This window comes from Gymnodraco acuticeps, unplaced genomic scaffold (genome assembly GCF_902827175.1).
Source record: "Gymnodraco acuticeps unplaced genomic scaffold, fGymAcu1.1, whole genome shotgun sequence".
Taxonomy (NCBI): Eukaryota; Metazoa; Chordata; class Actinopteri; order Perciformes; family Bathydraconidae; genus Gymnodraco; species Gymnodraco acuticeps.
The window spans coordinates 3,467,810-3,483,890 of NW_022990590.1; the positions used below are offsets into that span (position 1 = coordinate 3,467,810).

The 16,081-nt window shown below is 40.7% G+C and overlaps 1 protein-coding gene across 1 annotated transcript; it reads right to left on the minus strand.

Moving 5' to 3' along the window:
* Positions 1-17: 17 nt before the first annotated feature.
* Positions 18-8,203, minus strand: enpp5 (ectonucleotide pyrophosphatase/phosphodiesterase 5). The gene is made up of 4 exons (XM_034228552.1): positions 7,944-8,203; positions 5,542-6,443; positions 5,098-5,274; positions 18-2,333 (listed from the first exon to the last, which is right to left on the minus strand). The coding sequence occupies exons 2-4, from the start codon at positions 6,419-6,421 to the stop codon at positions 1,930-1,932; spliced, it is 1,461 nt and encodes a 486-aa protein (XP_034084443.1). The 5' UTR covers positions 6,422-6,443; positions 7,944-8,203; the 3' UTR covers positions 18-1,929.
* Between the last annotated feature and the right edge of the window lie 7,878 nt (positions 8,204-16,081).

The window sequence follows — 16,081 nt, forward strand, 5'->3', positions numbered from 1 at the left end:
CAAACAAAAGAAATGGCTCAGATTCACACAAGTTATTTTTAATTTCAGAAGACTGTCATTGCATCAACATGGCAATTTGTAAATCATATTAAATATTTATAATTTACTAACGATTTCAAATGACCTATTCAATTATATTCTGGATATATTTCATTTCTCCATCAACAAGTCAGGCGGAAATTAGCAGACAAACTAGACAATTATCATAAAATTAACAAATTCCATATCAATCCTTTCAATTTATGAATTTTAATTTAGTAAAAGGTATTATATCACAGTGATGTCTGTAAAGTTTTGGGCACAATTATTGTTTCTTAAAAGATGCTGAAAAAATATTAGAACTTTAGAATATATTTGCAGATTTGGACTCTACTTATAATTGTGCTAATTATAAAAGCTTTTTGGCAAGAGGCACCTCACTTAGTCATTTTAAATAGCAATTGCGAACAAGAAGTGCAAATTATACATGACTTAGAAAGCGTCAAACACTGTCCCTTCATACTTTTTCATTTCTTTCCTGTATAGAGCAAATCGGGGGAACCGTTCCTGCAAGTCATGCCCAAATAGTCTTCTCAACTTAGCAACAACAAAACCCTTAAAAATCCGTATGAAGAAATACTGACCTATAGCAATTGCACTTCACATTTCACCAACAAATGGCCATGGTTATGACATATGAACAGGAGGGAAGTACACAGTCATCTACACAGAAAAATGCCCTCCAAACACAAACTATACGCAAAAATAACCCCAGACTCACACAAAAGACTATTGCACACACAGCTCGGACAGATGTTCACAGTTAAGTTAAAAGGCAAAAGTCAATGGACTGCTAAAGAGCAAGTTTGTGAAGTGATCGGCTCATGGGATGTCCTACACTTATGATCAGTAGCCTGGCACATGGAATGAGTCTCTAGTGGAACATCTGATTCCAAGTAACATTAAAAAAATAACACTGATCCCAGCCAATCCACTGAAAGTATCTTCTCATTCAGTGCTTAGACCCTTCGTTGAACAATTGGTGGCATACATCGCATCCATTTCGCATGGATTTGAAAATGCTGAATAAACCCAATCTACTGCTGTCCCTACTATGTTACTATCGGGCAGTAAAGGTGTCAGTATGCTTCAAACAAAGTACATTTGGATCAGTGGTATAGGACACCTAAAAAATGAGAAAATCATCCCTTTTAACCCTGCCTTTGTTAAGGAGGTTATGTTTTAACACTGCCCAAGAGTTTGAATAACGAGGTGGATACACTCACTATTTTGTACCTATTTACTTGAGGAGTTTGGCACTCTCTGATTGCCTTCTAGTTACTTGGGTTTCCCTTGTGCTAAAGTGCAACAATAGGAATGCCATTGAGTAAAGATTGTCTCCGAGTCTGGGCAGGTAGGCTTCTTGCCCCTCTTTACCATGGAAAGCTTTTTATCCCTGCTTTCCACTGTGGCCGCTCAGCTATAATCACTTTTACCTTCAGACAAGGTTTTAACATACTGACACCATAACATTATCCAAGCCACACTTTTGGCCAACAACGTTCTTACTCGCCAGAATCACAGGCTACAATTTCTCTCTAGCTTTGAATCTTTACTTATTAAATGACAATGAAAATGACAAGATGATATAAGGTAAAAAATTCACAATCAAAGCAAAGCCACTAGAAAGCCCATGTAAAGGTTTATTATCTTGATTAAGCCTGCACCAGAAGCACACCCCAGACATTCCCCTTACACTCAAACGAGGGAGATGTACCTCTAAACATGATTAGATTATATTCCCTTGATCTCCGACTAATAAAAAGAGCAGCACGTTGGCATTTAGTCGTATAAGGGAGGCGTTAGGCGATGCTTCTGGAGAGAGCGGACTACCTTTGGGGAGCTACACCTCCTCTTCTTTTACACCTGCCATCTTTTCTCTTCCTCCCGCTACAGGTGCAAGTCTTCTTGCAGTAAAGGCTGGGACATCTCCCTGCTTCTGTGTTTTAGAGAGGGCAGCTGTTTGAGGGTCACTTGTCTGATGTAGAAAAACAGAAAGCCCAGCACCATTGCCACACCGAGGAAAGAACCCACGATAGGGGCGTAGGAGTGCTCGTGGACCCTGGGAGAGGGGCTGGGCGTGACTGCCGTTGGCTCTGGGTACAACAGGTCCTGCACGTTTAAGAGGGATCCGTTGTTTGGTAGAGGGGGGGTGGACAGGATGTGGCACATGAGAGGGTAGAGGTCAACGGATCGCATGGAGGTCTTGATGTAATTCTGGCGAAAGGCCGGTCCGCGGGCGACGAACACAGGCTGCATGCTACGTAGGGTGTTGTCAAAACCGTGATTTCCAACTGGTGATAGAAACACAAGAAATATATTATTGCATAAAGAGGCACCATGCTTTGATATTCATTATTTGTGCATCTGAAGAGCTCCAGTTTCCACATCCCATGATTTACAGGCAAAGAGATTTATGGAATCTGGCACTGCTCCTCTCTCAGATGATTTACCACCATCACTGCTTCCCCAGCTGAACGGTTACTGCTGAATCAAGTCACAGCGAGCACAAGCCAAATTGAAAATGAAATCCAAACACACAAGCACACAGACCTTTGATGCAAGCTTAGACTGGCTAACTACTGCTCCCCTAAATGTATCAGGGCAATTACATTCCTGAGCAAAAGACAGGATTCCCTTATGGCGCGTTTCCACTGCAGGCCTCGCTCGGCCTCGCTCGGCCTCGCTCGGTTTGGTTAGGCCTTATTAGGCCCGGCTCACTTTAATGCTGCGCTTCCATTACAGTTTAGGAACTGGGGTAGTTACTATAGTAACGCAGTGTAGGCGGAGCCGTGACGTCATCTTCAATGAGCGCCCCAAAAAACAACACAGCCGTTAGCTCTTAGCACTCAGAGCTCACAGCTCTTCATATCTGTTCAGAAACTAGACAAAAGTTAAACAAGTACAAACCACAGACTGCCTGTGTCATGGCGAATACAGTCGCTGGTTTATTTATGTCTGTATAGGCCGTTGTTGTGAGTGTGGACGGTCGGAGCATACATAACGTTAGCTTAGCCAAGCTCCATTTAGAAAGCACGCATTTTAAAAGGGTTTTTCGCCTGCCGTCTGTCTGCAGACTTGTCAAAGCATTAATTCATGGTTTTTACTAACCGGTATCAGTATGTTGTTACTTCGGACTCATTTTGAAACGTATATTGCAATTAAATCACGGTCAAATATGTTCATCTTGTTGTAGTTGTAGCCCCCTTGCCATCGATTCTCTCTCTAGTTTAGCATACTCAGGCCGACTCAGCCTGGTTGTTCCTGGCCCTAGAACCACGATTTAGTCGGGCCAGAAAAAAGGGGAAAAAGTAGCCCCGGGCCAAAACTAGGCCAAGTGGAAACGCAACCAAAAACGGGCCCCGCACGGCTCGGTGCGCTTAAAGCGAGCTACCCGCTGCAGTGGAAACGCGCCATAAGTGTGCTGATTCAGTTTAATGCACCCCCTCCCCCCCCCCCAATACTAAGGCAATGTTTACAGCAAAAACGCTGTCTTGCCAACATTCTCACACTTTACTATAATGCAACACCTAATAGAGAATACATTAATACACCGGATGTTAAACGCATACTTGGATTCATAGTCATTAATTGAAGTTAATGGCTGAGAAATTGTATATTCACAGGGCAGAACTGTAATATTATAGTACAGTAAACAGGAAGTGTACATCCAGTCCACATACACCGATAATGATCATTAATAAGCGAGTAGTGGTTAACTTGTGCATGCATTTATGAAAACATTAATGTATCTAATGGCATGTTTCCACTGCAGCGGGTAGCTCGCTTTAAGCGTGCCGAGCCGTGCGGGGCCCGTTTTTGGTTGCGTTTCCACTTGGCCTAGTTTTGGCCCGGGGCTACTTTTTCACCTTTTTTCTGGCCCGACTAAATCGTGGTTCTAGGGCCAGGAACAACTAGGCTGAGTCGGGCTGAGTATGCTAAACTAGAGAGAGAATCGCTGGCAAGGGGGCTACAACTACAACAAGATGAACATATTTGACCGTGATTTAATTGTAATACACGTTTCAAAATGATGCCGAAGTAACAACATACTGATACGGGTTAGTAAAAAGCATGAATTAATGCTTTGACAAGTCTGCAGACAGACGGCAGGCGAAAAACCCTTTTAAAATGCGTGTTTTCTAAATGTAGCTTGTCTAAGCTAACGTTATATATGCTCCGACCGTCCACACTCACAACAACGGCCTATACAGACATAAATAAACCAGCGACTATATTCGCCATGACACAGGCAGTCTGTGGTTTGTACTTGTTTAACTTTTGTCTAGTTTCTGAACAGATATGAGGAGCTGTGAGCTCTGAGTGCTAAGAGCTAACGGCTTTGTTGTTTTTCTGGGGCTCTCATTGAAGATGACGTCACGGCTCCGCCTACACTGCGTTACTATAGTAACTGCCCCAGTTCCTAAACTGTAATGGAAGCGCAGCATTTAAAGTGAGCCGGGCCTAATAAGGCCTAACCAAACCGAGCGAGGCTGAGCGAGGCCTGCAGTGGAAACGCGCCATAAGTGACTTCCCTGTAATGCCATGAGAAGCAGAAGTTGCAACTGCTAGATCGTTTTAGCATGCAGGCCTATCAATCTAAATCTCATAAATTACACGGCTATACAATACAAACAACTTTTAATGTGCAGCTTTTTATCATACTAAACATATTTGGCTAAGTTGTCTCACACCATGTTGTCAGTGAGGAGTCAGCAGGTTTTATTTCCAGCCACTGACTCCACCGGGTCATTTTACTGATTAACAAGCCTTTAACAGTAGAGGAGGAAAATTAGCTTGTGTAGTCTGCAGCTACAATGAAAGAAAACCTACATACACAGTTTGAGATCTTCTAAGGGAATATAAATCAGGCTTTCTTTGTTAATTACAGCTGGTATTGCATGAGCTAGCTTTGGTTCAATGCCCCTGTGAAGCTATTATTAGAGCAGACTGAAGCAGCTTTATGAAACAACTGCAAAAACGCCTCTTCCATGTGTACAGCCTCAAGCTGAGTTGTGTCCCTCCTGACACAGCTTTATATGAGTTTTGAATACATACGCATGAAGGGCCCGGTCCTATTCTGCATCACGGTCCAGCCCTCCTTGGCCGCGATGAGGATCGGCATGATCCTGACGTTGTGTTGATAATGGAAGTGCTCGGGAATATCTTCCTTCTTGTAAACCACCATGTTAGGGTTGACATCCACCAGCTTGTCGTAAATCTCGTCAAGCTTCCCTGAAACCCAGATGACAACATTATGTTAGTAGATTTTTTTAATCATACAGCTGTCATACAATGTTTGTAGTTGGACCTCGAAATTGTAATGCACTACAATGTTTCTGTAAGCCGCGTTATCTTTAGCCAGAACAGGTGACATAGTCTGTCACCTAGCTGTAGCTGAATTGTGTATCGTAAAAACATTTATATTTTTTCTCATCAAACAAAAATGTAATTCCAAAAGTTTTTTACAGTGGTATATGTGACAGATGTTTAAAGGATTACCTTCTTTGGGAAGCAATGCCACCACCGGACTCTTGTCCACCCAGGTGTACAGGTCTCTGCTCACATACTCATCCAGTTCTATGATCTTATCAGAGGACAGCTGCGTCATGCCGTGGTCGCTGGTCACGATCAGGTTCACTTTCTCATACAGCCCGGCCTTCTTTAGCTCGTTCATGAGGAAGCCGAGCTTCTCGTCGATTCCGGCGATGACTACATCCATGAGGGGACTCTCGGGTCCGAGTTTGTGCCCGCTCTCATCCGGCTCCTCCCAGTACAGAACTCCAAAATCCACTGCTGCCTCTTTGGGTGCAGAGAACCACTCGATAAGCCGCTCCACTCTGGTTTCAAAGGACACTGAGGCATTGTACAAGAGGTACTGATTGGGGAACATGCCGTGGATCTTGACGTCAGACCCCGGCCACATCGCTGCCCCGCTTCGACCTCCAGCTTTCTGGATGCTGACCCATAGTGGCACCGCTGCTTCCCACCACCGCGACTCATAAACACTGTCCGTCTCCATGGAGAAGGAGCAGTTGAGAACAGGGTCATACATCTCGTTGGCCACAATGCCATGCGTCTCAGCGTACAGCCCTGTCACCAAGCTGTAGTGGTTGGGATAGGTCTTGGTGATGTAAACGTTCTCCACGTGCTCCACCATCACGCCGTTATCAATGATGTTGTGGAAGTTAAGCGTCGGGACTCGGTCGATGTAATCCCATCGGAAGCCGTCAAAGGACACAAGCAGCAACTTGGGCCGCTCCTTGGCACTGTGGCTCCTGCGCCCATGTTGGTTCACGCTATGGAGGGAGACCAGAGGCAGCAGCAGGGCCCACAGGCAGAGGAGAGGACTGCAGCCTCCTCGCAGCAAGCATCTCAGCATAGTCAGGTTTGTGAAGAGACAACTTACAAACAAAGAACATGGAAGAACTCAGTGCCAGGTCCCTTAGTTACATTTAAGAGAAATCATAAAGCTACAGCACAGAAAGATATTAAAGACAATGTCTGTTTTTATCTGACCAAAATATACAAACATATTTACCATCATGCATGACAAAGAAAACCCTAAACTTAATGGAAGGATGTATAATGGGTCAGAGAACAACCGCTAACATGTTATAGCAGATCCGAATCACAGGGCAGATACAAACGTTTTATCTATTTATTAATGGACGCAGCCTTGTTGTTCTGTGCTCTCAGAGTGTCCTTCTCGTCCATTTTTTGACAGTTCATTCGGCTCTACTTCAAACTCTGTGGTGACAATTTGGAGAAGCCTCTGTCCTGCGTGACAGGCCTACAAACATCAATGGCCGACCGAAAGCACTTCCTCAATATAATGGCCATATTTGTCCTTAGATGACAAACAATTTAAAATTGGTGTAGGCGCAGACCTAGTTTGTTCAGATGCAATATCATTTTTGTTTACCTCTTTGTCAACATACACAAGCGAAACACACAACTTTTGGCAGTGAGAGATAATGACCTACATTTTAACAGTTGAGGCTTTTTATCAATAATGTGAACATTATTGGCGATTAGGGTTGAGGCAAATAATCGATTAGTCGATCAACAAACATGCAACAACTACTGTCATTTAACCATTCAAATGGCTGGTTCCAGCGTCTCTCAAATCAGAACATAGAATTACATAGAATTATGAATACCAATGTGATTGGAACGGTTGGTTGTAACTTAAAGATGTCACTGGCAACCTGTGGGATGTATAGATTGAAATACTAGATGTTTCTCAGAACATTTATAGATTAAGGATTTAAGGAAAATAAAATGTCAGCCCTAGTGTAAGAAAAAAGAATGACTTATTATGCAAGAGCTGAAATGGTGTTTACCAAGAGCTGTGTATGTTGACACTATGTTGACAAGGAAGTAGGCTAAATGGCCAACATTATTGACCCCTGAATGTTACACCAATTTGTGATTATTGGACATATAATAACTATGACCATTATTATGGAAGTGAAGTGTATCAGTGTCTTAAATCTTTAAAGCTCGATCACGATATTCAATAACAAGCCATATCACGATATTGCTAATGTTTTTTTGTGAGTTAAACAGCAGCAACATTAAACGAACAGGTAATACTGGTGAAAAGCAGGAAAGCAATGATGTCATATGGCAGGCTGAGAATACAATGACTTTAATGCATCTTTAAGTGCTACTTAAATACATTTAAATGACAGCCATTGTGCTGATAGGCAACCACATGAATGTGGAAATAATAAGCTCCGTGTTGTAGCATTAGAGCCGCAGAGCTAACAGCTCCAACACGCAGCACTGAATGCAACAATAAAACAACTACACAAAGCAGCAATGATTTGCATGAGCGGATCAGGGCAGATTAACACACACATTCATAACGCCACAGATTGTGATGTCAACAAGCTTACCTTGTTATCTGATCCTGCACTGGCTGGCCTTGCGCTGCACACCGAGATAAACAGCCGGAAGTAAGTCCCGCCTATTAACCTGCCGAGTGTTTTTTGTGTCGCTTTTATTTACAGATATTAGACCAAACTAGATGATGAGAATACAAAAGGCTCTGCGGTGTTTCCTGCAAGTGCATGCTTTGTATCATGCAGAGATGCATCCCCCAAATTCGCTGCGAACGCACCGGTCCTGATGACGTAATGTAGGAGGAAGGTGGGAGGAGGCAAGGGGAGATAGATATGTGGAGGGGGGAATGTTATTATAAATAGACATCTTTTGGTGTCATCCAGGTTATAAGTATTTTGCTCTTACATGTTGCCCCTCCGCCCCCCTCATCCACCCTCCTTTTTATTAGAGGGTTGGGGGGCAGGGGATGTTCAGGAGATCAAACTGATAAACTGAAAGCATCAATGTGTGCTCCTTATTGCATGTCAAGTTGTTAATCATTCATCTGTAATATAAATTAATACATTGGGTAAATGTACAAGGGCTTAACACATTATGATGGAAGTATATAATGGCCCTCTGCAGGCTCTATTATGTCTCATAGGTAATTTCGCATGAATATCATTTTTTACAGATGGGGTGCTAAATGCAACCATTGTTTGTCTACTTCACTAGCAGATTTGATAACAAAACAAATTTAAATTGCAAAAAATCCCATAAAACACCAAGACCATGAGAAACATTATAGAATACATTTGTGATTGGATCTGGTATCAAAGACTTTTGACATTACGAGATGTCTGTATAATTGCAGTTTTCTGTGATTGTATTGTTGCAGGAATTCTTCTGTCATAAAATACCAGTATGAAACATTTAATTAATGTGCTGAAATGTGACAATGTGTTTCGAGGGAGTAAAGGCAGTAGCAATTTGCTCCAAAAAATACTCCTGACTAAAAATAGTTACCAAAGACATTGTTGCTCTAATTCTGTCAGGCGATGATAATGCTGGCACATGGGCTGTAATAATAATGACAAACACTGTCCACAAGGTGTCAGACAAGTCCTGTCTGAAGTATTCAGGTCTGGCTTTCTTCACATTCTGTTAAAAGAAAGATGGCATCTAAATCATGACGCTGCAAGTCAGAGTGAAACACGACAAGGTCCACCATGTCTGTACAGAAAGAGATACCCTGATTAAGCATTATACGTTCTTCATTTTCTATTAATTGCATTATAATGGATGTTCTAACGCAAGCATTTTGATTATAATTATTATGCTTGAATGCTCTAGCAGCTTTTAAATTGACCTAGATATGCAATGTTTTGTCTATTGCTGCTTAAAACTGACTTTAACTTTAAAGCTCTAAAGACATTTTGTTAATCAGAGGTTAAAAGTGGTAAATAGACTAAAACAGAACGAAATATTGAATCTGTGTGGGTTGAAATTCTTTTTGACAATGCTAAATCTGTAATAGTCGGGACAATCTATAGACCACAGGAACAGAGTGACTTTTATGATACATTAGATGGGTGTTTGGCTGATGTGGGGGATGTAGAGACAATTATTATTGGAGACTGGAACACGGATATGCAACGTAAAGACACGTCCGTCTTTAAGTCCTTCAGTAGGATTTGTGATCTGCACGGCTTCAGCCAGCTAATCACCCAACCCACCCGGTTATGTGAAATAACACAAACTACCATTGATCTCATTCTGACCTCTGACAGGTCCAGGATCTCCAGTAAAGGGGTTATAGCATGCGGTTTAAGTGATCATTATATGATATCCTGTACCCGCAAAAAGCTAAAACAAAGGGCCGGCTGTCACAAAACAGTCATATCTAGAGACCTCAAAAACTACTCTAGCGAGGCCTTTAACCTAGAACTGGAGAGTCTGGACTGGTCAGATGAGCTCAGTGGTACACAAGTTGAAGAAACATGGCTTGGTTTCAAAAACAAATTCTCTGCAATACTCAATGATTTGGCCCCCCTAAGAACAACCAGGGTAAAAAATCGCGCTGAGCCGTGGATGCACTCCGGCATACTGACCGCCATGAAAACCAGAGACAAAAAATGCTCTGAGTTTCATAAAAGTCAGTCAATGCTTTCCAAAAGCACGAGCAGTGAACTCCAGGCCCACGTGACTGAACTAAAAATTGAACGAAACAGACTAAGAAATGACGTAAGCTCCATGATCAAAACTGCCAAAAAGAGTTTCATCAATGTCAAAACTGAGGAAAACAAAAATAAACCCCGTGAACTTTGGAAATTACTCAATAACCAGCTTGGCTGCAGTAAAAAACTCAAAACGAGATTTTCTAACTTAAACATAAAGACAGATAACAGGCTCATCACAGACAAACTGGATGTGGCCAAGTACTTGAAAAATTTGTTCACAAACATAGCCACAACTCTTGTAAATAAATTACCCTCCCACTCAGGGCTTTTTGGAGTAGATCACATCATGACCTACTACAAAAACCTAGGGGTACGAAAGATGATTTCAGTCTAGCAAGGGTAACAACAGCAGAGGTACTCATTAAACTGAGCGCCCTCCAACCTAACAAGGCCACTGGCCACGACAATATCCCCTCCAAATTCCTCAGAGACACAGCAACCGCCATCTCACCAGTCATAGCTCACATAATTAACCTCTCCATAAAACAGGGAAAAGTACCCAAAGACTTCAAAATTGCAAGAGTAACCCCCCTGCACAAAAAGGGCAGCAAATTGGACCCAGGCAACTACCGCCCTGTTTCTATACTTACCTCCATCTCGAAAGTCATGGAAAAAATAGTATATGAACAGGTCGAAAAGTACCTCGCGGAAAAGAAACTAATCTATGAATTTCAATCTGGCTTTAGAACATCCCACTCCACTGACACATGCCTTCTTTGTTTGAGCGACCACATCAAACAAGAGGTGGACGAGGGCAAGTACTGCGGCATGGTGATGCTGGACCTACAAAAGGCTTTCGACACTGTCAATCACCCCATTCTGATTGACAAGCTAAAAGCAATTGGTTTTGATAAACTATCGGTGAGCTGGATGCAATCCTACCTGGAGGGGAGAGAACAGATGGTGGAGGTAAATGGTACTCTGTCCCCCCCCCTCCCAGTGAGCTGTGGTGTTCCACAAGGAAGCATATTAGGTCCGTTACTGTTCCTAATTTATGTAAATGACATGTCATCAGCATGTGACTGCAACTTGTTCCTGTTCGCGGACGACTCAGCCCTGCTGGTCTCTGACAGGAGCAGATTGCAGGTTGAAAAAAACCCTCAGCTCCGAGCTCGGCAGAATCTGCACCTGGCTCGCCGATAATGAATTTTCATTACACCTGGGTAAAACGGAGTCCATTCTCTTCGGTTCGAAACATAATCTCAGCAAATCTCACTTCTCAGTTGCAGTGGGTGACATTATTGTCATAAGTAAGAAGGAAATTACATACCTAGGATCTATTCTTGAGGCAAACCTCTCCTGTGACAAAATGGCATCCAATGTAATAAAAAAAGTCAATCAAAGAACTAGATTCCTATACCGGATCTCCTCTCTGGTAAACAAAAACACCCTGAAAACTCTGGCAGGAGCACTCATTCAAGGGTACTATGACTATGCTTGCACGTCATGGTACCATAGCACCTCCAAGGCGCTAAAAATAAAACTTCAAACATCGCAAAATAAACTGGTCAGACTACTGCTTGACCTTTCATCTAGAACCCACCTCACCTCTGCCCACTTTGACAACCTAGGATGGCTTAGAGTAGACGACAGAGTACAGCTACTTGCAATGGGCCTGGTCTACAAGATCCACTACACCTCTATGGTACCCATGTACATGTCAAAATTCTTCCCAAAGGTCAAGGAATACCATGATCATAACACCAGAGGGAGCTCCACAAATCATGTGAAACCCAGATTTGGCACAAAAAAGGGGGAATACACGTTTCGCAATTATGCCACATCAAGGTGGAACGCTCTTCCCACAACTGTAAAGGAAAGTAAAACTATACTTACCTTCAAAACCTCTCTTAAAGAGCACCTTCGGGGGAGAGCATTGCAAAACTGGCCCCGGTAATGGTACAAATCTCAACCTGTCGTTCAATGGACAGCTTCCCCTCCCCCCCCATCTATGTATATACTCGCATTTTAGACTCTGTTACTAACTGTATATCTGTAGACTTGGTATGTCTTAAATGTCCGGTTAGGATGTATTAGAACGAAATCTAAAATGAAAATTGTAAATAAGCAATCTGTATGTAAAAAACCACCTGTATGTAAATTGTAAATAAGCCATCTGTATGTCAAATATGTCTTATATGTCTTAAATGATATGATGAATTGGAAATGGGGGACCCTGATGTAAACAAGACGAAAGTCTTTCTCTGGTCTGCATTCCCTTAACAATTGTATGTTTTGAGCTGTACTGTACTGTACCCAATATACAAGCTGTTAATAAACTTTTCAATCAATCAATCAATCAATCAAAACATTAGGTTTTTATCTTTACAAATGAATCTCATCTCCACCATTACATCTTAGTTCTTATTTATTTCTAATTTGTGTTGTTTATTTCTCATTAATTATGGCATTCTATCCCTGATTTTATGTCTCGTGTTCCTTATTATATATATATATTAAGCTTATTAATATTATAACATACATAGGGATATATTAATAATTAAAGTGAAAATCTGAATGAGTCAGTGAGAAAACATAACAAATGCAGTTGCATGGAGTCAGTGAATGGCTTGATAAGCATAGGGATGATGTGGCCTCCAGGCACCAAAACTTAACCCATATCTAATGGTCTGAAACAAGGCCATTATCAAGGCCATTGTCAAAATGATAACAATCTTAATAAAAAAATATCTAAAACCCTCACATTCAACCCCTTGAGACCTTTAGGATTGGGATCAAATTCTCTATTTTGTCTTTTAACACCAATCAATACTGCCTGAATTCCAGTCCCTTAGATTGCTAAACAATAGGGCATTGCTGTAGTTTAATTGAATAATAATACATTTAAATAAAGTTGAATCATTATTTAAAATAAATAAAAAATAAATGTAATCAAATGTTTTTTTTACCCACTTACTGACCCAGAAAAAAGATCTGAGATATCACTGAAAATACATTTTCACCAAAAACTGTTTTTGGCATTTGGCCAATAAAAAGTGAAATGTGTAATATTACTTTAACTGCAATTTGATAACAAACGAGTATAATTGTTGTAAAAATGTAGGATAGTTGAACTAAATAAAATTGAACAATGCTCCTCTCATGCACACATGTAAATATTTATTTTGTATAGCTAAGCAAACAACTTAGCTTTAAGTCAGTACACAATATGATGTCATAACAACCACGGGATGGATTGGAAGAAACAGTCATTTGTGTTTTTCTGACTTTTCGCCTAGCACCACCTGCAGGTTTATCGTTTTGAATTTTAAGCGATATTTCTCACTACTGAAATGATTGTCACAAGATGTAGAAAACTAATTTCCAGACAGTATGATTTGAAATCACTCAAGTTATCCCATAGTGTTATTATCAGGTCAAAATGTGTGTCTGGTACGTTGGTGTATGACCAAATACCTGCTAAACGAATGCTTTCCTATTGGTCTCTGCTATGTGTATACATATATATATAGTGATAATTAGCTAATGTTAGCAAGCTAAAATGCTAAACTAAGATAGTAAACATGGTTTATATTATACATGCTAGTCATCAGCCTGTAGCTTTGTTATTGTGAGCCTGTTAGCATGCTGGTCTTAGCATTTAGCTCAAAGCCTCATTGTGCGCATAATTAGTAGCCTCACACAGCTGTTGGCATGGTTGTACACCTGTTCAAGTAAATATGTCTTTGATGTGCACAGTTCCCAAGGCTTTAAAGACAAATCTCAAATGTGATACAATGCAAAAGGAAAGCATGTTTGGGAAAAAGGCAAATGATGCCTCTTATTACTGAAAAAAGGGTACATGAAAGAACAGAAAAGTAATTCATAAATAAGTAGTACAAGTCAGTTTTACCAAAGAAAAGTCGTCAATATGAATCAAACCTTAACATTTTGGAGGTTATTTATTTTGAGTTTTGATTCATTTTGTGCCTTTCTTTTATATATGTATGTGTTTTAAATGTTCCTCATTGTGTTTTCCCTTCCATTTAGCTGACAGTGTGAATCTTTGTGGGGACAGTGGCCACTGCTCCTGTGTGTTCTGGGTTCACTTCTAACATGAAGGGTTTTGTTTGTTTGGGCAGGAAAGCTCTGTCTATTGTGATATTTGTAGCTGTGGACGTGTGTGTATGTGCGTGTGTCTATAGCTTAACTGGAATGTTGAGGTATCTTTTGTTAATTTCTTTGTTGATTTAGTATGTTTTTTGCCTTCTATGTTTAACATGGTGTGCTTAAGGTATCCATTGATTTTAAGTAGAGCTACTAGATTATAACAGTTGTAAAGTTGCCTGAGTTTCCATGCAAATGCACAACAAATATTATGAATTGATTCAATTCAAATATTCTAGTTACAGTGAGCATTGTTTTTAAACTTTTAGATTCAAAATAGAAAATGTTGTTGCAGCAGTTATCTATTAATTGACAAGAAGTATCTTGATCTTCTGATTTTGTAGACTGTAAAATACCATACCGAGGTGAAAAACAATGGCCTGTTTGACATTCAGATAGAGCTGAAACTATTAGTCGATTAATCGATGGCGTTTGAATAAGAATGAATCGGAAACTGTTAAGGTATCTAATTGAATCATCAATTGTCTGCAAAAATGACCAAGCATTCTCTTGTTCCAGCTTTGTAAATCGTTCTTGGTCACATATGATATTACATTGGAACATTAATTGAACAAAATGCATCACCATGGGCTCTGAATAATAAGGAAGGCCTTTTTTGGTCATTTTTTTACTCATGTTGTGCATCAAAAGGTTTCAAATGTTTTCATCAGGGGGTTAACTCAACTCTATTTCCTTTATTAGGGCCATTCTGAATCCTCCCTAATCTTGAAAATATCATTTTACAGTCTCAGAGAGATTTTGTAACCTGTGCTTGAGTTGTGTATGACTACAAGATAAAGAAATGTGCATCTGCAACACACTACTATAGGGTTAGCATTATGTTAGGGGTTTTGCCCTAAAGTCACAAGCGACAGACAGTAGTGCTGGGAAAGTCACTTTTCCTACCCAGAGGATAGGAAAATAGGGTAATATAAATAAATAGGTAAATAGGGTTTCCTACCCTACCTTTAGGCCAATCTTAGCTTGGTCAGCTAAGATGACCATGCAGCTAAGACCAGAGGGCACCTTCCAAATCATACAGTAATACCCTTTTGCACTTGGGCTGACCAAAGTCCAATTCATAGCTTCTGTATCAGTCTGGTTGTGAGTATCTGTGAGATTTAATTTCATAATCTTCCATTTCTATGAGAATGAATGTGGACTGTCAATGTGGAGTGCCCAAAAGTGTGTGACTACATGGAAGGTCGCGCAGTGAATAGTGTGAACATTTCTCTGTAAGCAGGTACATAATGTATTTTAAACAGATCTGCATGTGTGCTCAGGTTTTAGACTTTATCTGGACACCAAAGTGGCGCAACGGACTATCGGAATTTGTTCTGTAACATTAGTTAAAAAACGTAGTTTGGAAGTGTCCCATTAGGAGTGACACGTATATTTACTGACAATGAAAATGGAGACATTGTAACCGCCCAGCGATTCGGATCCCCTCCAAAATGTAATGGGTTCTTTCTTGGCCCATGTTCCACCCTTCTTCCAAGTTTCATGAAAATAAGGTCATTAGTTTATCCATAATCCTGTTGACAAACAGACAAACATAACCTCCTTGGTGGAGTTAGTAACCATCACTTGTTTCTGGGTTGCCTGTTCGAATCTTGGCTTTTCTGTCTATACCTATCGTGTTGTCCACTGAGTCGTAAAGGAAAGTGTTTGATTTACAATATTTGTTACAATTCATACAATCCATGTAGGCTTATTAGTGGATTGAACATTAACCATGATGCGTTGATAAGCATTAAAAGCAGTGTCTTGTGTCACTCGCCATCAGATGCCCTGGGATAATGTGTCAAAATTGGTATCAAGATAATAAAAAAACAGTATTGTAGTATTTACACATGAGAGTTTGG